At 37.7% G+C, this 27,227-nt stretch overlaps 3 protein-coding genes across 3 annotated transcripts; 1 reads left to right on the plus strand and 2 right to left on the minus strand.

The window, feature by feature from the left end:
* The first annotated feature begins 1,882 nt into the window (after window positions 1-1,882).
* Window positions 1,883-9,712, plus strand: LOC116203934 (polyadenylation and cleavage factor homolog 4). Its single transcript, XM_031535918.1, has 8 exons — window positions 1,883-2,405; window positions 3,000-3,101; window positions 3,235-3,489; window positions 5,608-6,222; window positions 6,966-7,137; window positions 7,226-7,887; window positions 8,208-8,753; window positions 9,043-9,712. Exons 1-8 carry the CDS (start codon window positions 2,082-2,084, stop codon window positions 9,088-9,090), a joined length of 2,724 nt encoding a protein of 907 aa, XP_031391778.1. The 5' UTR covers window positions 1,883-2,081; the 3' UTR covers window positions 9,091-9,712.
* A 1,297-nt stretch (window positions 9,713-11,009) lies between these two features.
* On the minus strand, window positions 11,010-12,882 carry LOC116203062. The gene is made up of 2 exons (XM_031534728.1): window positions 12,314-12,882; window positions 11,010-12,190 (listed from the first exon to the last, which is right to left on the minus strand). Exons 1-2 carry the CDS (start codon window positions 12,535-12,537, stop codon window positions 11,863-11,865), a joined length of 552 nt encoding a protein of 183 aa, XP_031390588.1. The 5' UTR covers window positions 12,538-12,882; the 3' UTR covers window positions 11,010-11,862.
* Window positions 12,883-13,009: 127 nt separating this feature from the next.
* Window positions 13,010-14,972, minus strand: LOC116203063 (CRIB domain-containing protein RIC10-like). Its single transcript, XM_031534729.1, has 5 exons — window positions 14,650-14,972; window positions 14,319-14,437; window positions 14,109-14,206; window positions 13,771-13,876; window positions 13,010-13,582 (listed from the first exon to the last, which is right to left on the minus strand). Exons 2-5 carry the CDS (start codon window positions 14,374-14,376, stop codon window positions 13,371-13,373), a joined length of 474 nt encoding a protein of 157 aa, XP_031390589.1. The 5' UTR covers window positions 14,377-14,437; window positions 14,650-14,972; the 3' UTR covers window positions 13,010-13,370.
* Window positions 14,973-27,227: the final 12,255 nt, after the last annotated feature.

Here is a 27,227-nt window from a genome sequence, read left to right on the forward strand (position 1 = left end):
AAACTTTACTTGTAGTGCAGGAGTTTGAAATTCATTACGGAGACATGGCCAAGTCAAAGTCTAAGCAATGATTAGTCTTAGCTAATAAGGTGGATAACCTTGCATTTCATCGAAATAAAATTAGGACATTTCTAACGTCACAAGTAAGAGAAGGGTATTTAAATTGGTGATTAGTTGAAATAAGCTCTTTATACTTAACTAAAAAAAATATTAAAATAAAATAGTGGGTTGTTTGGGTGATGGGAATCACGCTCACTAACGAATAAACAAATTATTAAATAAAAACTTGTTAATTTTAAGTGGAGAACTTTACATGCAAAATAAAGTTTGAATTCATGCTTTGTTGGGTTGAAAACTAGACTACCAATGCTTCCCAGGGATATATAATTCAAAAACATTTAGTGACATGGGAAACCAAACGTCATTATTCAATTCCGAATCTGTCTTCTTGGTTTTGTTGCGCAGGTTTGGATACGTTGGTCATAGTTTCTTTTAGAAAATTATAAAATGATTTTTTACACTTAAAGTAAATTATATTTTTTTAAAAGCAATTGTAGATAGGGGTTAATTTAGTTGATGATAGGCTTAAAATTGATTTTTATACTAAAAATGGAAAATTATAAAAAAATTAAAAATTAAGAAAAAAAATGGACGGTGCAAGTAGGGAAAATCACCCCACACGCCACTTGTGGTCCCATAGGGACCTAAAATCACATCTTGGTTAATATAGAAGTTTGAAATTCATGTATTGCCATCGCCAAGCCAAAGCCCAAGTGGTCTAGCATAACTTTGTGTTTTCTCGAAAATAAAATTAAGATATTCTTAATGTCACAAATAGAAAGGGGTTAATTTAATTGATAATAGACTTAAAATGATTTTTTATACTTAAAATAAAAAATATAAATTTTTTATACTTTTTTAAAAGCAAGTGTAGATAGGGGTTAATTTAGTTGATGATAGGCTTAAAATTAATTTTTTATACTTAAAATAGAAAATTATAAAAAAATTAAAAATTAAGGGAAAAAATGGATGGTGCGAGTGGGGAAAATTACCCAACTCGCCACCTGTGGTCCCATAGGGACCTGACATCACATCTTGGTTAATTGCAATAAATAATTAAACAACCTCTCATACTAAAATTTTTTCTTGGAAAATTATTAATATATTAAACTTTTTATGATAATAAAGACAAAATAAAATAAGTTATAATGCATAAAAGCATAAAACATGCATGCAACATTTCCTTAAATTAATTTAGAGCGTAAATTTTATTGCAAAAAAATATTTTTACTTGGGATAGAATTGATTAACTCATATATATTGATCCATTTATACTTATTTACAGAAAAAATTATAACCACGAAACGATTAATATAAAAATTGGTTTATTTTAGTGAAAATAAAATTACTTGTACATATTGATATGTTTAATGTACGATTGATGTACCGAATTTACAATACTTATTGATATTTATTATATTATATTGATATTGATACATTTAATGCATAATTGATCTACCAATTCCCATTTACATTATATGTAAATATATGTATTATAGATTATAGATTATAGATTATATAAAGTACTTATTTTTGTAGCACTTAATTATGAGTTTTGAGGAGTTGGGCCAGCCCATGGGCCTCCGTTGCGACAAAAGGAGTATAAAGTTGGGCCTGCTACCTTTGATAGCCCATGATTTTGCACCAAGCCTTTGAAGGGCCCATTCACGGTGAAGGCCTACCGACGAGCCTGACCGTTAGGCCCATATTTAGCCCAACACCCGAAGCCGCCTCATCTTTCCGGTTTCCTTTTTCGGTTTCTCCAATGCTCGAATAACGCTTTAAAAAATTTCAAATAATTAAATAATTATTAAATAAAGCCTTCGAAACATAAACCGAATTTTATTCAGTACTCTCTCTCTCTCTCTTTCTCTGTCTCTCCCATTCCCTCTCTGTGTCGATCAAATCGGGTTCCGATGCTGCGAGCAAACCCTAGAGCAATCTCGTCCCTCCAATGGCGGGCTAAAACCCTCACTCCCCCACGCTATCGCCTTCACTGATATCCCCACACCCCCCGCTGCATGGACCGCGACAAGCTCGCCGCGACGCTCCCCCGACCAAACCCTAGGAACCTCCCTCCCTTCCTCAAGCCAATGCCCGCCGAGCTGCCGCCCCAGAAGGCACCTCCCTCGATCCTCGACCGCTTCAGGGCCCTGCTGAAGCTCCGCGACGATGAGGGGCTCTCCCCTCCCGGCTCCGACGAGATCGTCCGCATCTACGAGTCCATGCTCACCGAGCTGACGTTCAATTCCAAGCCCATCATCACCGACCTCACGATTATCGCCGGCGAGCAGAAGGCCAACGGAGAGGGCATCGCGGATGCTATCTGTGCTAGGATTATTGAGGTCCGTGTTTGCTCCGGCGGTCATTCGTTCCTCCGTTGAGAGTGTCTTGAGGGGTTTTGTTTGGCCTCTGTGTAATGTTGTATCTTCTTCTTTGTAAATTATGGAGTATAAAAACTTAGTGCGAGAAATTTTGGGCGTTTTTATCGTTTGCTTCGGTTTTCTTTTTGTTCTTGATTCTGCAAATCAACACCGTGCTTTCGAATTGTACGATATCTTCAGAACAATCTCGTCAGTGCGCTAATAGCTGTTATTGGGTGCTCCCAGCATACCATTTAAAAGATTAATTCATCAGCACGTGGAAACTATTCCGAAGGTTGGATGTTCTGATACGCCAATCGAATTGCGTTGAGCAGATAGATGTGGAATGCTGGGTGTATCAAATAATTTCGCTGGCGCTGAGATAAAATGTGGGAAGCAGGATAAAATTTTGATTTTTAATTGATATTACATGCTCTTGGGCTCTGCAGCGACAGAAATTTCGATGTCGTAAAATGCTTTTGAACATTTCTTCTGGTAGAGTTGATGCTTAATTGTTGTCATAGGAGAAGCTTAGCAGAGGATATCGTATATTTACAAAGGACTGGTGTTTTGCAGGCCCCTGTCGACCAGAAACTGCCATCACTGTATCTGTTGGATAGCATTGTCAAGAATATCGGGAAGGAATATGTTAGGCACTTTTCTTCCCGACTGCCGGAGGTGAGCGAACTGTTGAACTGGCTTTTGGTGTAATATGCCAGTAGTATTTTCATTTTTCAGATCATAAAAATAGTTTGGAATGATTCGCCAAAGCTATTCTATTAATGGGGCTTTGTGCTTTATCTCTTGCAAGGTTTTCTGTGAGGCATATCGACAAGTGGATCCCAGCATGTATGGGTCTATGCGGCACCTTTTTGGGACTTGGTCAACATATTTCCCTCCTCAAGTTCTTCGGAAGATTGAGACAGAGCTGCGATTCTCAACTCAGGAACGTAATCAGACTGGTGGGGTGACTTCTCTGAGGTCTCCTGAGTCTCCTCGTCCATCTCATGGCATCCATGTCAATCCAAAGTATGTGCGCCAGTTGGATCATTCAGCAGTAGATAGTGTAAGATTTTGATGATATCTCTTTCTCAGACTTCTTCACAGAATAAATAGTTTGCAAAATTCAAGTTGTGGAATTGAGCCGGCTTAGTTTTAGATAGCTTCGCGGGCAAACTTTGTGCCATCATTTATGTGCTGGCAAAATTTGAACTGGAAGTCTACCATGTTCTTATGCTGTTGGAATCCTTCAACTTAGACTTTAAGTGCTTGTTTGGATTGATGGTTATGAAGGGTTATGAAGGGATGGGTTATGGAGGGGTTGTAATAATCCATGTTTGGCTTTTAAAATTTGTAAGAGGGGGAGGGTTAAGGAGGGATAACTAATCGCACTATAACCCTTCATAGAACCTTTATATTTTAATCCTGTCAATTTTGGGTGTTATGAAGGGATAGGATGATCAATCATCGAAACAATATTATAATAAATAAGGGATTAACTTCAGTTTGGATGCTCCTTAAAAGGAGGATTTTACAGACCCGATCGGGACTGCCACGTTGTAATTTGTTGGATAATTGCCGGTAACAAAATAATAAGAAACTTGGTAAATAGCAAGAAACTTGTTGTTTAACGAGAAACTTATTGTTTTTTAATATAATAAGATACCTACTAAATAATAAGAAACTTATCTCGTCGGAAACTTTATTTTGAATACAACAAGACTTGTTAAATAACAAATTTCTTGCATTTAGCAAGAAACTTAGCTTGCGTTTGGTTTTTGAGTTGGACAATAATCTAACTCAACTTGATTTTGTGCAATGATTGCAAGTGTTGACAAATATATGGATGTGTAAGAATATATATATGTATGCATATATAGATGCGAAAGTAGATGAGAAATTTATTATTAAAAAATTGATATGTATATATAAATGTGAAAGTAAATGAGGAATTTATTATTAAAAAATTGATTATGAAAATAGTTAGAAAAAAGTATGTGAGACAACTGGATAAAAAAGTAATAATTGTGTTATTGAATTGAGGGAAAAATAAAGTTGAGTTGAGTTGAGTAAAATCATGATTTGGAAAACAAATGAATGGTCTTTTTTGGGCATCCTTAAAATTCACCTTTTAAGGACACTCCTGATGCTAGCAATTCCCAATAAATAATCCAGGGTCAAAGGTCATTTCCAAATTCTCACGCCATCCCACCCCACCCTTTAATGAAGTTTATCTAAACATAGATTATGGACCTCCATAACCCATTCCATCCCTTCATAACCCACCTCACCCCACCCTTCAATAACCTTTCATAAGATGCTATCCAAACAAAGTGTAAAAGGTTGTATGGCACCAGCTTCAGAGGCAGACCATGCAATAGGTACTTGGACGGTCGAATAATCATGGAATTGTTTGTGATTAATCTTTTTAAAACTGTGACAGCTACAGGATTTTTGAGTGGCCTTTTTCTTGTAATGTGATCTGATGGTATGTGTGCAGGTTTGATATATTCTCTGAACAGCATAGGACTCCCTTTGTGCTAATTTATGAAATCTCTCTTTTTTACTGATTAATAAGAAATTGGAAAATCATGCTTGGCACCTAAAGTTTCCGTGCGTTGTCCTATCACTGTAGTTTGACTAGGAAGATTCCACTTGATTGCTAAAGCATTTCCGTACTTAGACAGAGAGTTTTTCCTTTCATAATGTAGAATTATATTCTGCAGTTAAATTATTTGCTGTAATTCTCTTCCTTTGCTCAGTCTGAATTTCCCCTCTTAATTTCTAAAGTTTCGTGCTGTGTAACCAACCCCGATTTGAAAGTTGTGGTGGTGGAATGCAGAGGTGGGTTATTTACAAGCTCATTTGAAAGCTGATACCTGGAAAAGTAGTAATTGGCTTAGTGTGGATACTTCTTAAACAATCTTATATACTGCTTGTGGGCATATTGGAATGTAGGCTGTGACATTCTTGACTGTTTTGTGGGTGGTATGGTTGTGCATGTGCTGCCGATTTGGATGTGAGACCTTATATAGCCAAAGATAATGCAGATTAAGACCTCTCAGTGGAATTTCGGCGCTCATCCGAATGTTCAGTTATTAGATGTGCTTTTTTAAATTTGAAAGATTCAAAAGTCTGGTTCTCCACTTTTATAATGTACATCAAAGCTTTTGCAACTTTGCAGGTAGGAACCCAGAGGTTGACATCACCTGGACAATATTTAGGTCCATCACCTTCTTTGACTGCTGAGAAGCTGCAAGCATCCTCTAGAATTGCTCCTGAAAAGCCCTTTTCTTCAGAGTTTGATGAATTCTCAGTCAAAAATTCTCCAAGGAAATATGAGAAGTCCTCTCCATCTCATCCAGCCTTTGAGTATGGCCATGGAAGATTGAATACTCGAATGAAATACTATTCTGAAGACGCTCGCAATCGGCTCGACGCATCTACATCTTCTAATGTCGTCAATGGGCGCGGGCATCAGAATCTTAGAGCTTTAATTGATGCCTATGGGAATGATGAAAGGGAAAGTTCCTTGAAAAGTAGGCCTTTAGCTGTTGATCGTGTGGGCAATAACAAGGTAGCTGCGATCTCTTGGCAAGATACTGAAGAACAGGAGTTTGACTGGGAAAATATGAACCCAACATTAGCAGATGGGAGTCGGAGGAATGAGACTATGCCTTTTGGACGGCATGGAGTTCCTTCAGAAACTGATATTCATCGGAAATGGTCCAGTCAGCCTCGGTTTCCTTCTGTTGATGAATCCAAACATTCTGCTGGAAATGCAATCATGCTGCTCGATGTACGTTACCCTTTTTTCCCCTCGGATAAAATAATTTTCCTCTGCTATGGTTGTACTATTTTTTGCATAACACAGAGGAGAGGATTTAATATTAGTTGAACTCCTCTTAGGCCATGAAAACAAAGAAGAATATATAATTACAAGTGTCTGATATGAATCTTGTGATTTCAAGTGGCAAGTGGAATTCCACTTGCATTTCAACTTAAATTTAAAATATGGTTGATTGATGCAAATCCTAATCCCATTCTGGGAAAACTTTTGAGTGCGATCGGGAAGGAATAAGGCCCGAAATGCCCACTTCGAAAGAAAAGGCAGTCTTTAAGTAACCAAAAGTTGAATTCTCAAGGGGTAACGACATGGTTCCGAGTTCAATGGTGCCATTATTAAGTTGAAAAATTATGACCAAGTAATTGAGATAAAAGCATGGCGTTTGGCAGTTTTAATGTAGTACAGTGAGGGTGAGTATCTCTGTGTGGATTTTATGGTGTGTTTGAGATATTGTTATGATCTATTCTTTCTCTTTTGTATGTATTAATTTGGAAGCACATGGCTTTATGTGATAATGGTACTTGTTTAAACCAAAGGAGCAAATGAGAATGGGATCATATTTCACCTCCTTTCTTTGTTGTCTGACTCCCAATTTGCTTTCCTTTTATATATTAGTATATTAGTATGCATATACACGCATACAGGTGCGTTTTAATGTGATTTGTTGATTGAATTTTTCATATGGTTTCATGCAGGGTGACCGTGGATTGAAGAAGCTATCAGCATTAAGAAGCGACACAAATCAGAGCATGGCTTCTCGCTATTCTCAGGAAGCAAGGACCGGGCCCAACAATCTTCCTCAGACTTCACGGTACATTGTTAACAGAGGAACCACAAGGAATTTCGCAGCGGCATTTTCTTCCAGTGGTAAGTCTAAAGTAAAGGTCCATATTCTGTAGAAGCATTCAAATGAAAGAATGTCTGTAATTGTTTTCTGCTCTGCCTGTCTTTTCAGGTATGCACTCATCTGCAGAAGAACCTCTGAATGTCGAGGCACAGTTTGCCAATCCAACTTCATCATTAGACTTGTTTCCCTCTATTAATCAGCACAAGTCTCAGCTGCCCCTTGTGAACTCTATACCTCCAAGCATGATGCAGATTAGGGGTTCATTCCACCCCCCAGTTGCTAATACTGTAACAGATCGAGAGCCAAATCAGGCTTTAAATAATTTAGATAGCAGGGAGATGATTCCGAAGAACCCTGCAATTTTCCCGAACCAGCAACAAGTTCTATTGCCTCTGAGTCAGTGCAGTCAAGCACAGGCCACTCCCTTACCTTCACAGTTTCTCCATCAGAAGGCTCAAGAAAATTTCCTTCAGCCTCCTGTTTCAACGTCATACCATGGACCTGCACCTTCCTTGAATTATGTATCTTTTCCGCAGGGTCCCCTTCGTGCAATGCCTCCAGCGCCTGGGGTGCACCCTTCTTTACCAATCTCGAACATTCCGAGCAGCTCCTTTCATCTTCCCAGGGGATCCATGCCTTCCCTGCCTACAGCTGCCCCTTCTTTGCCAGCTTTACCAATTTCACAAGGTCCTGGAGTCGCATACTCTGGTTTGATAAGTTCTCTCATGGCTCAAGGTTTGATCTCGCTGGCAAATCAAGCCCCTGTACAGGTAGGAGGCAAATTCAAACAATGTCTAATGGATTGTGAAAATGTGCCCCAGCTTTTCGATCTCTTCATCTTGAAAGATACAAAAGAAGACAATTCGCATGGGATGGATCTTTTAGTTTCATTTTTTTATTTTTAAAGATGAAATCATAAAAACTTGTCCTTTTCTTTTTTTAAAGAAAGTTGGAGAAAATATTGGAATTGGTTTTATTTATTATCTCATGGATTATGGGCAGCTGGGACTATTTCTTAAACTAAGCTGAGCTTAGTTTCTCATCTAAAATTTTAACTATCTAAACCTAATTCGAACTTTTATTTCTCCAGGACTCTGTTGGACTTGAGTTCGATGTGGACCGTCTTAAGGTTCGACATGAATCTGCTGTTAGAGCTCTGTATGCTGATTTGCCCAGGCAATGCACAACATGTGGGCTCCGGTTTAGAAGCCAAGATGAGCACAGCAGTCACATGGACTGGCATGTGACCAAGAATCGGACTGCAAAGAATCGTAAACACAAATCTTCTCGGAAATGGTTTGTCAGCACGAGCATGTGGCTTAGTGGTGCGGAGGCATTGGGTGCTGAGGCAGTTCCTGGGTTCTTGCCCACGGAGACGGTTGAAGAGAAGAAGAGCGATGAGGAAATGGCTGTTCCGGCCGATGAAGATCAGAATGTATGTGCTCTCTGCGGAGAGTCATTCGAAGATTTTTTTAATGATGAGACAGAGGAGTGGATGTATAAAGGAGCAGTTTACTTGAATGCGCCTCTTGATGGTTCAACAGCGGGATTAGATAGGTCTCAGTTAGGTCCTATAGTTCATGCTAAGTGCAGGTCAGAATCAAGTGGTGCACCCCCCGAAAATTTTGGACAAGGGGTATGTACTCTTTTCTCGTTTGATGATACATTTTCTTCTGAGTGCTTTCTACTGAAATGTCCCATCTTTTTTGCTCTATATTTTCAGTTATTTATGCTTCTTGTTCTTGTTCAGAAGATCCACCTTATAGGCATCAATTTTTTAGTGCACGATTAAGTTGGGCATATTGTCTGTAGCCTCGTGACCTCGTATCTGCTTTCTAGTAGTTTCAATACTGTTTGCATATGTTCCGCATTATGCAAGGGGCTTACATTCATGGAAAACTCTTTACTGTCTTCTTGATCTGCAGGGAAGCATTGAAGAGAGCAGTCAAAGAAAACGGTTGCGGTTGAGTTAATTATCAATTGTCAATGCTCCCTTCCCTGTAAAATTTGTTCATCTCCTCAGTACTGGCGGTAAATCTCCCGACCTCATCTTTCACCAAGAGTTTGGAGCTCGACATTTGCCAGCCTTGAGCCCATAATCTTTGTACATGTAATACTTGAGCATCATAAAATGCAACATCAGTTTGAGAGGAAAAAAGGGGCTTTACACATCTCCCTCCCTTATGACGATTCGTTCTGCGGCTCTTCCCAATGTTTACGGCCGCATCTGGAGATAAATTAGGAACTGTTGTCAACTGTTAAGTGTATTTTTTTCAATGATCTGAATTCTGAACTAATAGGAAATGAAAGTGGAGTTGCTCTCTCCCTCCCTACCCCCACCTTCTTCTCTCTCCCCCTCTTTTTTCTGCATACTGTGCAGGTAATGAAGGCAAATGTTTCGAGTTGGTCTCATGCGCATTTCTAATCCCAGTCGATCCGACGCGTGACAAGAAGAAATGAAGACATGGATTCTCCTGTTAGATGAGGAAGGATGTACGCTTGTCTTACTTAAAAACCATTTCTCTTTCAACACTGAGTTTTAGCTGTGGACTGTTTTTAGACCGCATGATAATGCTTAATGTAGAGTGAATACTATATCTTCCCCCTCTTTGGTTATGAATAAATTCTGAAATATTTCTCTGTCTAATCAGTCTTCTGGCTCTGATCCCGACTTATAACGGAGACTTGATGAACTCGATCTTTGTAAATTTTATAGTTTCTGCAAAATATACTGACGACAATTACATATGTGAATATATTTCGTCGTAAGGAATCAATGATAGAAATCTAAAACACGTCACCATGTGTTATAATCATTGGCCTAGAGGTCGATTAGTCCCGTTGGAGACCGGCATATGTTGCTGCTGGGGTTAAAACTATGCCGACCAATCTTTTGTTGCTGTCGACAACAGCATAACAATATGTTTCTCAGGGCTCGCGAGCCCCATTACTGGCGGTAAATCTCCCGATCTCATCCTTCACCGAGAGTTCGGTTACCCCATACCGACCAATCTTTTGTTGCTGTTAACAACAGCATAACAATATGTTTCACAGGGCTCCGAGCCCCATTACTGGCGGTAAATCTCCTGATCTCATCCTTCACTGAGAGTACGGAGCTCGATATTGTCAGCCTGGAACCTATGCCTTTGTACATGTAATACTTGAGCATCATAAAATGCAACATCAGTTCGAGAGAAAAGCGGCTTTACACATTCCCTCATGACGATTCGTTCCGCCGCTCTTCTCAAACTTTGCCATCACATCTGGAGATCAATTAGGAACTATTGTCCACTGCTGTATTTTTGAACGATCTGAACCGATTAGAATGAAAATAGAGTTGCTCTCTCTCTCTCTGTGTCGCGCTCTCGTTTCTGCTTACTTTTGCAGGTAATGAAGGCAAATGTTTCAAGTCGGTCTGGTGCATCAGTTTTTCCCTATCGATGAAATACGTGATATAGAAGAAACAAAGGAAAATACGTTCTTATTGTAGAATAGGATGGATGAACGCTTTTGTACTAAAGACCAATTAGTTTTACTGATGTACTTGTATTCCGGATTTCCCGATCATTGTGTTCGATACCGTGACTTGGCTTGGGTACTGGTCCTGGTCCACATGCATGATAATGCTTATGTAGAGTGAATACTATGCTCTATTTCCATTTTGCTTATGAATAAATTCCGAGCTATGTCCTTGTCTAAATCTGTCTTGAGTCTTCTGCCTCCGATCCTGACTCTCTATAACATGGACTTGACCTTCGTAATTTGATAGTTTTTTTTTCTGCAAATTCATAATGAATTAATTACAAGTAAGAATATATTTCATCGTAGAGGAATCCGACTATAGAAATAAAAAATCATTACTATGCATCATCATCATTGGTCTAGAGTCGGTCGCATCCGAAATCAGCAAATGCTCCTGAGTGAAACTCCTGACCAATCTTTATTGCAGTAACAACAGCATAACAATCTGCTCCGAAGAAAAAACAGGGAAAAAAAAAATCGAAAACGAAAAAAAGTAAGTTTTGGTCCTCAATCTTTAAAGTTTTTTGCAATTTTGTCATATATCTTTTTCTTAGGGTCGAAACTTTTTCCTCAACCTTTCAATTCTCCAGTCAATCACGTTGACTTTTCTGTGGAAATAAACAATTTTTTTTTTTCAATAAAATCTATCTTTTAAATAAAACCCAAAAAAGAGAAAAAAGGAAGACGATAAAACAAGAGCGGATGGAGAAGGGGAAGGGCGGAGGTGGGGCTTTGCCCGCGGCCACCACCAGCCACTCACGTCCCCACCCTCCAAATTCGTAGTCGCCAGTGGTCGAGGCTGCTGGCAAGGACCCAGCTCTACAAAATCGAGATCACATTTGATTTTTGATTTTGTAGGAGTTGGGGCCTCGTCAGAGCCCACCATCCCCATCGAGGTTGCCTGTGACATCAACGGGGTGGTAGCTGGTATTATCGTGGCTTTGTTGCTCCACCCCTTTTCGGTTTTTGAAGTTTTCATTTTCTTTTACATTTTGTTTTTCTTTTCATTTTTAAAAATAATTTTTAAGTTAAAAGTGATTTTTGGATGAAAAGGTTAAAAGAATTGACGGAAAATTTACCGGAGGATTAATAGTGACACCATTGGAGTAGGTTGAGCACAAGTTTTGTTTTATCCCAAAAAAGAGTGAAAATAGAAGAAACATAAAATGTTGAGGACCAAACTGAACCTTTTTCCAAAGAAAAATCAAAGTGTCGGAAGGCCTTCAGAACTTGACTTTAACTATGCAAACAGACTCGGCTCTCTGTTGGATCAGGAAGATGGAGACGTCACATGTACTCTCAGTTGTTGCCTTAGTCTTAAAGAGCTTGAGCACCTTCACACGGCCATGCAAGGTTGTCGATGCGGTCACATTCACAACCCCGCTAAGCAAATCAAACCCGAAACCCGGAACCAGTGCCAGCTTATCTACAAACACGTTCACAGACGTGCTTATGTTATGCCTCGCCCGAGCCGGAATGTTGTCTTTCTTTATTGGGGCATCCGCGACCTCTGTTGCCCGGTAAGTTATGTGAGTGGTGGAATCGTTATATCTATGAGAGTAGAAAAGCATGTACGGTAAGTCACAGACGATGTGTTATGTCAAGCAGATCAGAAACATGCAGTACATAAATTGCAACATATGATAAGTTCCATAGTTCCGATGTCCTGAATACCTGAAGCTCCCATAGTTCCGGTTATAGACTGTGACAGTGATCCCCAGTGTCACATTTATCTGTCCCTGCAAATTTCCCGTGAAGTGCTCGAGCATGACGGGCTGAGAGGTCATTATAGGCTGCTTGGGCTTCAGGATGGTGAAATAGAGAACTAGGATGGTCACCGTGATTATCAGGAGCAAAACAGCAAACACCCCGCAACAGATTTTCAGGCGCCGTCCCATTTCTTAGATATCCGATTTTCTGAAGACCCGGAAAGGGGATAGAGTGACTTGGCAGAATTTATAACCAGCTACAGAAGATCAGATGTGAACTGCTCATTACGAACGAAAAGAAGAGTTGAAGAGAGGGATTGTTTCAATGTAAATGCTTTAAAAACAATTTTCTGTCTGAGAAACTAAGGTTGGAGGATTGGAGCTAATTGATCATAATACTTCCAAAGAGAAGAAGACGTTTCCTCTTCTTCCACTTCTTTTTATGCACAAGAAAACCAAACCATTCATATGTTTTTGTTATTTTACAATCTCAATCTCCAATCTTTATGTTGATTACTCACTCAATGTTACAATTATGCCTTTCCTAATATCACGGATGCGGATTCAACGTACAATTGAATATTTTGAATATAAAAACCCTGTAAAATTCCTCAGATATCTTACGATGTATGTCCTGAGTGAATTCTGATTGCGAGGTATATCTCATAATCACATATTGGAGCATCCATTGGCAAAAGACGAATTTTAAGTTCAACAATTAGTCCATCACCCTCTACAGTGTAAACCCACCAAAAAATGGAAAAATAAAGAAAAGAAAAGAAAAGAAAAGAAAAGAAAAATAATAAACTTCCTTTCCAAATTCACCGATCCCGAATAGGACGTTGATCACTATCTCTTCCGGACCATCCTTGCGTAGAATACCCTATTCAAATTTAGAATCTACACCAGTTTTGTTCAGACTATGGACATCTATGTAATAAGGAGAGCTAAAAGTTGTAAAGAGCCTTTTTCTCTGCCCATTCATTCTCAATCAAGCACATGGCAAATACTCGAAACTAAAGTTAGACTTGCTGCAAGTTCGAAGGTTTCTCGGCCTCGGATAGTTTGAGCTTTGACTTTCCAGCTCGGGAAGATCTTGATGTGGATGTGGACTTGGGAGACGACGTGGATTTGGCCTTTCTGCGTCTGTGTTTCTTTGGAGCCTTGGGAAGGTCTGTAGGCGGAAGGTCTCTTAGCGTGTCTGAGGTTTGGTGTCCAATGGACTGTCCTAACTCTGCTTGGCAATCGAGAAAGCATCAAGATCAATGAGCAATGTACAAATCATGAAGTCACGGAATTGCATCATTCTCTTTCTATTCCAACGTGCCGAAAAACATAATTAAGACCCTTTCTTTTGGAATGCCGGCAAGAAAAAGTGTTTGTGAACTTAATAAAAACGGGGATGAGATACTGTAGTAGTACCTTCAGAAGCCCATGAGGAACAAACAGAAGGTGGTTTAGAATCTCTGGGCTCACTGATAGTACCTAGAGAGCTTGAAAATTCGGGTGCTGCCTTGAACTCATTCATCTGCATCACATAACATATCCAATTGAACAGAACTCTAGTACCAACAAAGCTGACATAGTCTATAATCGACAAGTTCCTGACAAGGGTGTTTTTATTTATTGTCAAATAAAGTTCACTCCTTCCAGTTGAGTACAGGGCGATTTTACGGTAACTTTCAGATGAATGAGATCTCGATTGATTGATTATTTAAATAACAAAAGGAGAGGAGGGTGAGGAGATGAAGAAGTCATACCCAAGCGGGACCACTGCTTGATGGACCATCCCAACCAATATGAGCTACATGCTTAACATCTGTGGGGTACCCGATTTCCATCTCCCTCTCCTTCACAACTACAAAAATCAGCCCCCAATATATATAAAAATGGGAGAGAAACAAAAGGATATAAAATGCAAAAATAAATAAATAAATAAAAATTAGAGAAGGCTTTGTTTTGTATTTTACCAAATATGTGGGAGATGTACTTGATGCCCTTGTAGAGCCCTTTGATCTTTGTTGTCATTGCACCTCAATGTTGTTGCTACCAAGACCTCAAATGGAAAATCAAATGGGAAGAAAAGCACCTGACCGATGCAAAGTCTCTCAATTGTTGACCCTTTTGCCTCAAAAGTGATTATACATTAAAAAAGAAAAATGTTTTGACACATTGCATATGAAAGTTTCCCTGTGGATGAAGAATGGAATAACCCAAAAGTTGTAGCAAAGAATAAAACTTTCACCCCAAGAAGAGACAAATGAATGACGTCAATAATTGTGGGATTGCAATTTAATTTACCTTACAACAATGTGGATGGTGAAAAGGGATGAAAGCCATTCCCCATCTTCCTGCAAAATCTCTTCATCTAATCAGAACAAGAGAAAAGGGAGGATGAAGAAGAGCCTCATAGGGATGATGAAGAGGGTCTAATGCCCATCGCCAGGATTAAATTTCAGGCAAGCAAGAAGAAGGGGAAGATTTTCCTTAGATTCCACAAAATGAAAAAAATGGGTGAGAATGGATTGTCTTTTGTCTCAAAGGAATGTTTTTGGCTGAGAGAATTGGTTAGAGAGAGAGAGAGAGAGAGAGAGAGAGAGAGAGAGAGAGAGAGGGACAGAGAGAGAACCATAAAATCCTCCTCAAAATGAGAGGTTGAGGGAAAGGTTTTGAAAATTGGAATTCTTATTACAAATTTCTTTCTTCTTTTTCTTCTCATATAAATTAATATCCCAACAAGAAACTAGGGAAAAGGGGTTTGCTTCTAAATGTGTCGTTTGAGTGTCAGCTCAATTGAGGTTAGGATGGATGACTCTTCTGTTGGCCGATCATCTCGGATAATTTATAGAATGTATAAGAGAATAGTTCTTCTTCCATATTCCTACTGATTTTCTAAATTAATCCCCCAAATACATATAATTCAGAAGGATATGTGAGTAATTCTTATAATAAAGCTAGCATTTTTTTTTATAACGAAGGAGTGTCCGGGCTTTGTCCGAATAATCTCTACGGTTCACGTGAACACTTGATGTGTTTCCAATAATAATTGAAAGGTTCTAACATCTTTTTCCTGTAATATGTGAGTAATTCATATAATACGTAGCATAGTTTTCCTTTATCAAGGGTGGTAAAAATTGATGTGTTTCCAGTAACAATTGAAATTCAATGCTTCAAGGCTTTGGGCATATTAATCCAATGGACGATCCATTGAAGTACTTAAAGAGTCTTAGCTATAAAAAATGCATAAAGGTGTGGCTAAATTGATCACGGAATGTATGGATTTTGTCGAAAAACAGAAAGTGTAAACTGAAAGAAGAATATTTTATCCTTTCGTTCTTATTTTTACATTTTAAATATGGTCTATTTCTACACACGCTAGGATTGGATTTTTTTTTTTACGTAAAACTTTCCAAATGATTGGAAAAGTGTATGGTACGATCAATTTAAAATAGTTGCACTATGCAACCATAATTAATTACTTAAATTTTTAGTAAATAATACAATATTTTGAGTAAATAATCGTATTTTAACAAAATCAGTCAGACTAGATTACTTCAATTCCAAGTAAATTACTTGTAATTAAAGTAAATTAAGCAGAATTGGAAGGAATTTACTAAAATTATTAATAAATTGCATGAATTTTGAGGGACTCTTAAATTTTAGTGATGTATGTAATTACATTATATATACAGTCACTTTTATTCATTGGCTCATAGAATTAATTTACCAAAATGTTTACAACCTAATATTTACTATTTTTGACTTATACGATAGGTCCATAGGCTCCAACCCAAAAAAAAAAACAAATAAAGGGGCATAGGTGGTCTCCCACAATGAGAATCCAATTTGAAACCTCTCGACTATCATGTGAGCGTGTGTGTCACTGTTCTACGCCCCCTTCCTCTGCAACTTAATATTTATCTGATCCGTGAATCTTTGTGTTTTCATTTTCATTTTTTTCTTGTCTTTTCTGTTTTCTTCTTTTCAGAAGGAAAAAAAAATAGCAATTTAGAATGCGATAGTAGCCATAACCTAAATTCCAAATCGGGGACAAGAAACGATATTTCAGTTTTTCTACTTATTCAAAAAAAATAAAATAAAAGATTTTATCAATTATCCCGTCCAGATGTCAGTTGCCCCGAACATTTTGTGATGATCCTCGTAAATTTCGATTTGAGCTCAAAAGCTTAATTCCATTAATCCAAAGAGTGTATCTATAATGAATAAGAGTTACGGCGAACTTGGAATATCAGTTACGAGAGGCTTGATGAAGGCCATATAAAGATTTTCGCAAGTGACAGACCTGATGAGGATGGGCGGAACGATAATTTGTTTCATTCATTCGATCGGTATGTATACACGTAGGTCCATTAAATAAAAGGAAAGTGATATCTTCGGCTAAACTAGAGGGTCCTAAGTATGGCATCTAAAGATATGTACATAAGTTACAATGGAAAATAGATCTTTCCATAATAGTATATGCTTTAGGACTCGATGATGGTCACAATTGGACTATTATGAGTGATCAACAAAAGGTTTTAACATTTTCTTCTTTTATATTTTTTATTCAATTACTATATCGTAATATGGTTTAGGGTCTTAGGGTGAACTGTGATGTTGAATTTGTCATTCAATTTTGATGCCAAAAACATAACTTTAGTTGTTCAGTCTGCTTGATGTCGATGTTGTAATTATGGAGAATTGGACATGCGATTTGATATTTGGTTGTTTCTTTGACATAGGGGCTGTTGCAAGCTTTCGAAGTGTTGATGCCGAATGTTGAACGTAGGATGTGTGCAAGGCACATATATGCAAATTGGAGGAAGACAAACAAACCTAAAGCGTTGCAAAGAAAATTTTGGCAACGTGCAAGGTCAACTATCATTCGCATTTGGAGAGTGCTTTGAATGAACTTGAGAAGATCACCAAGGAAGGTGCAGAAGACTTAGTGAATACCCATCCAAAACATTGGTGTAGGGCATATTTTAATTCTGATATAAAGTGCGACATGATTGATAATAGTATCCTAGAGTCATTCAATGGATTGATCTTAGAGGCAATGCACAAGCCCAACATCACTCGAGGAGATATGAGTAAAAATTATGAATAGAATTCAGGATAACATAAGGAAAGGGGAGAGATGGAGGGAGACTTGCCCGAGAATTTTTTAAAAATTACATGATCTGATTAACCAATGTTCCTTTTGTCGCTTAGATTAGAACAATAAAGATGGTTATGAGCATGGGACATCTTTGGCATCCCATGTCCTCATGCAATTGTGCTATCAATGATATAGAAAAACACGCATAAAATTACATATGCAAGTTGTATAAGAAAGAGGCATACATGAACACATTTATTCATTTTTCATGCATCCTGTGGATGGTTAGTATAGCTATTTTTCTTACATTTTTTTTAACTATTATGTTAATCGGAATAAGGTTTTTCTTCCATTTAAATATATGCAGGGGATTTGATGTTGCCAAAGAGTGGGAATGAGCCTATTGAACCTCCAGAGCCTCGAGTTATGCCAGGTAAACTTAAACTTTAGAGACGAAGGGAGGAAGGTGAAGGACAATAGCCAACAAAGATGTCCAAACTTAGTATGACCACAAGATGCTCGAATTGCAAGCAAAAGGGTCACAACATAAGAAAATGTCCACAATTATGCCACATAGATGTGGATTTTTATTATTTGAATTATTGAGTTATGTAAGATGTTTGAAGATGTTGCAAGGTGACATAAGACCTTTCTTCTCAATTTACAGGCCAAAAGTGTAGGTAGTGATAACATACAAGCTGAAGTTAAAGGAAGTGTCATGGATCGATCTACACTCCAAAGAAGTAGTAAGGGGTCAAGGAAGGAGTAAGAGCATAGATGCAGGACCAAGTATGGCTATAAGAAGTGGTGCAAGTAGGGGTACAAGTCGAGGAAGAGGTGCAGGCAAGAAAGAAAAGCCCGAGCGTGGCTATGGGGCTTATTATGACACTAAAACTGGTTCATACAAAATGAATGTAAGCACCTACATTTAAAATTGAAAAATATAATAACTTGTATTATGGTGGTTGTTTTTTTCTTTTCATTTTTAGTAAGTTATATAATTCATTGTTTATGCAGCCTGGGACACCATGGGAGAAAGTCCTTTAAAAAAGAAATGGTGGTAAAAGTACACGAGAAAGTGTCACCATGGACAAAAGACTTTAGTGGAAAAGAATAAGGACGTCATGCAAGTGAAGGATTAATTTTGCATCCCATGAATTAGATTACATGTGGTTTTTGCAAGCTAAACGTTGATGTTTGCTTAGTTTTGGAATGATGACTAGAAACATGTTATTTTATTTTTATGTCTGGTTAGTTTTTGAATGATGACTGGAAGCATGTTAATTTCTTGGATATATCATGAATTTATGCTCATATTAAGACAAACTTACTTTATTATTGTTTTTTTATTGTGGCTTCACGGGGACAACATTATCATTTGAGTGCTTGCTTTTTGACACTTATGGTTGTGAAATTTTATGCATTTCACTAGAATTATTGCTTTTTGAAATTTATCTTTGTACACAAATTGGAAAATAACACATTTTTTATATATATATTCCATTAATATATCCAATCACTTTACCTCTCAATCTTTTTCGCATCGGACCATGAAAAAAGGAAGTGAAAGGAAATCTAATTCTGATGCAATTTACAATCAAACTTAAGCAAAGAACTATATCTAAGCCTAGACATCTCAATAATATGAGCAAAAAAGTCTTCAAGCTATCCTTCTTCCCCTTGAACACGCCCACGATTCTTCTTGTTGAAATATCAATAATTTGAGCAAAAAGTTTCATCAAGATGGCATCCTAATCATTCCTTGCAGCGAAATTGAGCTCACCACTCCAATTCTCTACAGCCCTCTACGGATTCAACTCCAGCCGATTTTCTTTCTTATCCCCATCACAGGACATGAGAAAATAACATCTTTAGCAAAACTAAAAGAAATTATAAATAAATTGAACCTAATCTATTTTTTAGGTATGTGATAATTTTATTGATCATCATACATATATTTACAACAGGTATTTAAAGGGGAAATATCCTACCCAGTTATCCAAGTGGCCACCTCAAAACACACAAGGTCACAACAAGATTTACAATTCAAGATCCAATTCAAGTCCTAAATTCAAGTATCATATAAACAAAAAAATGAAAAAGACAAAGCACAAGAAGCAATTTTAGACTCTTGAAGCTTGGATTATAAAGGATCTCAGCAATGTTTAGCAGAACTCTTGAAATTTGTCGATTTTAGAAAAATGCTCCTGGGGTGGTGTCCAATAGCCTACCTTTGAAAGTTGAAGCTCATATGCCTAATTCACTTAACTTATGCTAACACCAAAGCACATTGAACCAAAATTCAAGTCTGTTGCTCCTTTTTGTGATAGGGAATGACTCAGTCAATTGATTCTGCTAATGACAGTTGAATATAAGCACATGTAAAACAAGCACAGCCCGTTTAATATGCTTAGAAGTTACCAAAAATATGGGTTATGAGAAATTCAGCATCCCTAGAATGAGCATCGACAAAGAATCATCAACAAAAACCCAGCAGGAGAATAAGCACAACCAATTCTCATAACAGTCATTGTAATGATATAAACCCATAAGCCTCAGCAGTATGAGAGTTGCAGCAATAGAAAAACATTATATCATCCAAGCAATGATTAATTTTGTACCAAATTCATCGTACAAAACCACAATCTTTTCATAGTTCGGCCAACGAAACCACAATTTTGCCGAAATCTCGATCTTCACATACTTCTTCTACCTCGACTTTAGGGTTCTTTGAAGGACAAATCGAATGAAATGAGAAGCAAGAAGGCAAGCAAGAGGAGAAACAATGAGAGGAGAAGTGGAGAAAGAGACGGAGAAGAACGATCTTTTCTTTTGGCCATTAGAGAAATCGTTCATCTTTAACAAACAGATGTTATGGTCAAGGTTGATCTGAACGGCATAATAATTAATTGAACCTGTTCGTTTCACTTAATTGGTTCGGTACGGTTCAATTAAAAATCTGACATGGAACATTAAAATATTACACCTCAGCACATGTAACAGAAAAGTTACTGAAGGGCTAAAATAGAAACGTCATTAAAGGTAGGGTACAAAAATAGAAAAAAATAATAAAGAAAAGGATAAAAACAAAAAAGTAACGAAAAGCACATGACTAAATTATAATTTTTCCTAAAAAATTATTTTTGGTATGACTGTATTTTTTTTTATTATGACTGTGTTTTCTTGATCTCAAAAAGATGTACTTTTGTTTTTTTGCAAAGAAATTTACTCTCAGAGACTGAATAAATGAAGGGGAGGCTGACGTCCATTTAACTTTCTTTTGGTCAAAATGGTCAAATAGGATTTTGTGCATGTTTATCCAGCAAATGAGGGTGGGCGCAATTTCACCAATCTCGAGGGAAGTTTCTGTTTTTTACCCAATTTTATATTATCATAACAGTCATTGTAATGACTGGCTTATGGTATATTTTTACAGAAATCATAATGATATGATGAGTTATTTTTATTTCGACTATATTACCATATGTTAATTCAAAAGTTATAGATGGTCAAGTTTATGCAATATATGAGAATTTACATTTCGTCTTTGTAAGTTTGACGTATATATAAATTAACTATATTCCCGACACTGTTCTTTTCCTTTTCATATTATTTGTTAAATATATATAACCTTTCTTTACTGGTAAATATTATTATTATTATTCTATATGATAAGAACTTATACTGTCAGGAAATAAGATCAAGGAAGGCAAATAATACCTGAGAGTCCCGTTTTCAAACTACAGGCCTTATATCACAATAATTGAAATATTGATATACATTTTTAATTTCTTTTGTTTTGGGTAGAATATATACATTTTTTAGCTGATGAAAAGGTTTTGTTTTGTTTTTTTTGGTTGAAATTATCCTTTCGTTCTAAATATGGCCTTCGCATAACTTGTCCAAGATTAGTCAAAGCAGTACCCAAAATTCGGAAATCCGAGGACATTCCATCAATAGATATTAACCCAAAAAGACAATATCTTATCATGCCATGTTGGTTTCGATATTTTGCAGTGCTTCGACATGTGCGGCCAAAACTCCATGGAAACACGAGGGAATGATACGTGAACATCACCAGAACCGATCTAGGATTTTAGTCGAGGGGGCCAGTCCTTAAGAGGCGAAATGAAAAGTAATTTTACCGAGTTATGAGGTGAATATAAGTAATTTCATTAATAATGGAAGAAAAATTTATAATTTTTCACATGTAATCAAAATTTTAGGGGAACTACTGCCACCACCAATCTCCTCTCAATCCACCCTGAGCATCACCACCATGCATGATACATTATAAAGTTGGATAATGATGATCATGATATACATTTTTAATCATATTTTTTTCAAGATTGTTTGGGGACTCAACAGGTAATTCACTCAATAGCCTAATTAAATCATAAGATGACATAATTTCTAGAAGTATTGACACATAAGGGACTGAAAAAATACTCCCATATATAATTTGACACGGCTGCTTCTTCGGTCCGGAATTTTAAATCTTCCATACCTTACAAAATTAATATGAATGCTTAGATCCCTTCCATTTAATATGGATAGTCCATTATACATAATTTTTTTTAAGTATTTCTATTCTTTACATTCCCATTTTCCTCCAACAAACTTTCAACAATACTACCAAAATCCGCCAACCTGCATGTGTTTATATCAATCTGTATCGAAACATCAAATGGTGTCATTTCATTTCAAAAAATATAAACCATAATGTCTTGCAAAGATTTTCATCGATCATAACAAAAATGATTTATATGGACAGAGAAGAGGAAGCTTACCGCTTGAAGAATTTCTAAGACACAGGATTCATTCAACTTCCAGGGAAGATCCTTAGCAAGGCCTGCACGAAAACTATCAAAATATGCTACCAAGAAGAAGCTTTAATGAGAAAGAATCAACATTACAAGTTTGGAGTAAAAATTCACCTATTTCATTTCCTCGAGACTTATGTAACCACTTTTGTCCACAGCAATAACATCAAACTAATCCTTCAGATCGGCCAGTTCATCTTCGTCAAGAGTGCTTGCAAGTGCCTAAGAGGAGTAACAAAAGCTCACATGCCTGTGGAACATGCCTTTCCTCCATTCTTCTATTAGTCATGCTCTTCTTGGTTTTCTTCTCTCGCAATTATCTCTGATATATAATATATCTCATATATTCCATTGTATATATTTGGTTCATCAATTTATCGTACATAAGTTGAGCAATATATATATATATATGTTTTATGTATATGTTAATCAGGGACAATAAGTGTTGTAATTACAAATGGGTGTCCCCATCTCAGGTTTCCTATTACTATGTCGGGCGTGTTGGGAACTGGTGTATGCCCTAGAGGCAATTTGTCATCAATTCTGTAATATGACATATATTTTATTATAATACGAGGCATTTATGTTATTGTGCGGGTTGCATTACATATAAATTTTACACAATAACGTCCTTGAAATAGTAGGTTCAACAAGTATCAAGTATGACTTGATTGTGAGATCTTATAATGACTGAACATTATTCCTAAATGTCCATAGTCAAAGTATTATTGTTAATTAGAACAACGATAATGCGGTTAGACTAGTGTGGGTGTAGATTGATGACCAAGTCTCACAGGTCATGGATGTGGAGACATCAAGTCACACCGCAAGTATACATTAGGAGTAACGTGTACTGGACTGACCCGTCATGAGACTGCTACATGAGTTATTACATGACTGTCATTTGCAGATCTCATAATGACTATGGTGCAATGGTCCTTTGACTTGAGGTCATTATAGTTTCTTACATGTAATGTTGTATGCTTTGATGTTGTCAAACGCTACCGTAACAAGCTGGTTATAAAGACAGCTATTAAGCATGGAGAGGAATGTAAGTGACCAAGATAGGATTTGTCGCTCCTACGTAATGGGAGTGATATTTCACGGCCGCTTGGTGGGCAAAGTCTATAAGTGTATGCATACCCAAATGAGTCGATATAGGGATATCAAGCTCATTTGTTCTGATAGACTTACCCGATAAACCAAGAAAGAGAGATTGAGCCCTATAAGGATGACAACGACCATGCCTTAGGCTCAATAGAGATATAGAGGACAAATGGATTATATTGCACGGTAACATAGGTCATAGGTTCGTCGAGAAATTGACTTTCTGATTATTTGAGTAGCAGTGATGCATTGCTAGATGCTGCTCACTATTTGTAATATTGAAATAGGGATTTCAATATTACTGTTAACGTAATCGAAAATTTACAGGGTCACACACTATGACCAAATTGATGGGATGGTTTTGGAACACTAAAACTGTCTAATAGATATTTAATGAGATTAAATTTACCGATTAATTGGACCTGATTTATACACGAAACAAAGACACACGATGCCCGAATCAGGGGCTACGTTGCACACACATGCAAAGCCACATGTGGAATTTTTCATGGAGGCCAAGTGCCTTTCATGTGTCCATATGCATGGATGCCATGCATCATAAGCCTTCCATTCATGTGCTTATATATAGAAGCACAAATGGAATGGCTGGAGATGATGACAGTATGGATATGTACATATATATATATGGCTATTGGGATCCGACCTCGATTACGGGTGTTACATAGAGGGATAACACGTAGAGATACTTATAGGTCAAGGATAGTGGTTGTGCTGGACACGACAGACCTCTGTAATTAACACAGTGTTTAACTCTGGAGTGTGACTCTATTTACATAGTGGTAATAACCATAATTAGAGTGGCCTTAGTGTGCTATTTGTTTGCAAGAGCATTATGGTCATTCTAGGAGGCGGATTAGACATGTCCTAGGTCTCTCCTCTAGCCTCATTCTCAACCGGTACGTTGGTACCTACTCTCTATGTGGCTGGTTCAGCCCAATGATAAGTCTAGACATGGGCTTAAGTAAGGCTCACTTCGGCTTGACTAGTTTATTCTTATATATAACATATGAGAAGAGACTTTTAGATGTGCGTAAGAATTGATCAGACACACATGATCGACTACTCGCACAGTCGAAGACATAGAGAGAGCGAGAAAGGAGTAGAAGAGAAGATCAGGTAGAGGCCAGCGACAATCGGACTTGTGCACGCCATTATGAACACATAGTCGAGTAAGGCATGATGAGGCCAACGACCAGCCATCATATTCAGTTCCTCCAGAGATTTGGGACAACCCCGATCAGCCCGTGCCACTAGTTGCTACATCAACCACCTTGCGGAGGTCACAACCCGTGAAATGATGTATCCTAATGAACCGGTTGAGTGCGTTGCTGCATGTTCATATAATTGATGATCCTAGGCAATTCCACTGCGTATTAAATTTTTAAAAACCCTAGGATATCATGGTATAGAAACCAATACTGGAACATAGGGATTAAAAAAAAAGATTCCTGAGTTTAATTTAGGGGAAATAACCTCAAAATTCAAATAGCTTCTTTAAATTCCACAATATACCAATTTTTCAAATTTTAGAATGAAAAATCAAAACATTTTCTTTCGTTTCGCCCATCTACCAATCCATTAACTTTGACTTTAACGGTGCTGACGTGACCGTTAATTTCGTCTACGTGGCAGATGGAAGTCCTCGAGGAAAAGGAAAGAGTTTTTTTTTTACCTAAAAAATCAAATAGTTTAAATTTTTTTTTAGTCTGGCAACATATGAAAAATTCTCTCATCTCTCTCTCTCATTTCTCTCTCATTCTCTCTCCTCATTCTCATCTCTCTCTCAACTCTCTCTCTCTCTCTCTCTTCTCCTTGCTCTCCTTCTCTCTCTCTCTCTCTCTCTCTCCCTCTCTCTCTCTCTCTCTCTCTCTTCTCTTTCCTCCCTTTCTCGACTCTCTCTCCTCTCTCTTGGCTCTCTTTCCTCTTTCACTCTCTCTCCTCTCTTTCCTCTTTCTCTCCTCTCTCTCTCATCTCTCTTTCACGACTTTCCTATTTCCTAACTCTCTTTCTTCTCTCTCGGCTCTCTTTGCTCTTGTCTCTTTGTCGGCTCTCTCTCCTCTCTCTCTCCTTTCTTTCCTCTCTCATCTCCCTCCCTCTTCACTCACTATCCTCTCTCTCCACTCTTTCATTTCTCTCTCCTCTCCTTCAACTCACTCTCTTCTTTCTCTCATCTCTCTCATCTCTCTCTCCCCTCTCTTTCTCTCTACTCTCTCGACTCCCCCTCTTGTTCCGACTCTTTGTCCTCTTTGAGAGAGATGAGAGACATGAAAGAGGAGAGAGAGAAAGAGGGGAGAGAGATGAGAGAGGGGAGAGAGAGTCCGGAGAGAGGAGAGAAAGGGGAGAGAGGAGAGAGAAAGAGAGGAGAGAGAGTCGAGTGAGAGGAGAGTGAGAAGAGATATGAGAGAGTAGAGAAAGAGTCGGGAGAGAGATGAGAGAGCGAGGAGAGTGAGTCGAGAGAGGAGAGAGAAAAAGAGGAGAGAGAGATGTGAGAGAAAGGAGAGTCGAGAGAGAGAGAGATGTGAGAGAAAGAAAGCAGAGAGAGGAAGAGAGGAGAGGGAGTCGAGAGAGGGAAGAGAAAGATGAGGGAGAGCTGGGAGAGATATGAGAATGAGGATAGAGAAAGTTCGGAGAGAGATGAGAGCGAGGGGAGAGAGTCGAGAGAGAGGACAGAGAGATAAGAGAGAGAGGAAAGAGAGTGGGAGATGACAGAGAGGAGAGGGAGTCGAGAGAGGGAAGAGAAAGATGAGGGAGAGCTGGGAGAGATATGAGAATGAGGATAGAGAAAGTTCGGAGAGAGATGAGAGCGAGGGGAGAGAGTCGAGAGAGAGGACGGAGAGATGAGAGAGAGAGGAAAGAGAGTGGGAGATGACAGAGAGGAGGGGGAGAGAGAGAGAAAGGAGAGAATTTTTGATATGTTAGTGGATCGAGGAAAATTTTCATACTATTTGATTTTTTAGGTTCAAAGGGCCTCTCTCTTTTTCCACGTAAACTTCCGTCCGCCATATAGACGGAGTTAACGGCTATATCAGCACCATTAAAGCCCAAGTTAACGAATCAATAAATGGGAGAATGGAGAGAATTGTTTTGTTTGTTCATGCTAAAATTGAAAAGTTGATAAATTGAAAAATTTAGTAAAATTATGTGAATTTTTAGGCTATTTTCCCTTTAATTTACATCAAATTGAAAATTTACACCAACATATCAATTATTGCGATAAAAAAATTGTGATTTCAAATTTTTACTAAAATGGAACTCTCTTATATCGTTTACAGCTTCCTTTGACCTAATAGAAGGGCTGATATTGTCCGAAGGTTGTCAAGGTTTACTGTGTGGCCTTTTCCGCTCGTTATTGGGGCAAATGATTAATCCTACAAGTGGTGTATTAATCCAATGCAATCATGTTCTCATGTTCTGCAATTCCAATTTTAAAATATTTGTAATTATCATAATTTCTTTTTAATATATATCCGATTTTGTATTTTTGAAGGTCGTGAGAATTGGTAAAATTTGACGTTGGACTTTTTTGCCCCAAATGAAATGTTGGAATGAATTGATATTTAAAAGAGACTGACGTTGGAATTTTTTGCACAATTATTCCTAGAACAGAAGTATATGAGCTTCCAGATGCTGCCATGGAAAACAAATGGACATATGAATGCCAATTCGAGTTGTCAATGTGTCTAGCAAGATGAGTAGTTAGGGAGTTAGTCTTCTCCTTTATGCTCCATATATATATATATATATATATATATATATATATATATATATATATACTAGTCGTGAAGCTCCTGCATTGCACTGATAAAACGCGATCTTTTTTATTTTTT

The sequence above is a fragment of the Punica granatum genome, chromosome 4 (genome assembly GCF_007655135.1).
Source record: "Punica granatum isolate Tunisia-2019 chromosome 4, ASM765513v2, whole genome shotgun sequence".
In the NCBI taxonomy this organism is placed as follows: domain Eukaryota; kingdom Viridiplantae; phylum Streptophyta; class Magnoliopsida; order Myrtales; family Lythraceae; genus Punica; species Punica granatum.

Excerpts from the sequence above, each read along its gene's own strand:
- LOC116203934 (XM_031535918.1), top strand. The coding sequence starts at position 2,082 with ATGGACCGCGACAAGCTCGCCGCGACGCTCCCCCGACCAAACCCTAGG. Across the intron at positions 2,406-2,999 it reads TCTGTGCTAGGATTATTGAG|GCCCCTGTCGACCAGAAACT; the intron begins GTCCGTGTTTGC and ends GGTGTTTTGCAG. Across the intron at positions 3,490-5,607 it reads ATCATTCAGCAGTAGATAGT|GTAGGAACCCAGAGGTTGAC; the intron begins GTAAGATTTTGA and ends GCAACTTTGCAG.
- LOC116203062 (XM_031534728.1), bottom strand. The coding sequence starts at position 12,537 with ATGGGACGGCGCCTGAAAATCTGTTGCGGGGTGTTTGCTGTTTTGCTC. Across the intron at positions 12,191-12,313 it reads CGGAACTATGGGAGCTTCAG|ATATAACGATTCCACCACTC; the intron begins GTATTCAGGACA and ends CTACTCTCATAG.
- LOC116203063 (XM_031534729.1), bottom strand. The coding sequence starts at position 14,376 with ATGACAACAAAGATCAAAGGGCTCTACAAGGGCATCAAGTACATCTCC. Across the intron at positions 14,207-14,318 it reads GTACATCTCCCACATATTTG|TTGTGAAGGAGAGGGAGATG; the intron begins GTAAAATACAAA and ends TGATTTTTGTAG. Across the intron at positions 13,877-14,108 it reads CAAGCAGTGGTCCCGCTTGG|ATGAATGAGTTCAAGGCAGC; the intron begins GTATGACTTCTT and ends TATGTGATGCAG.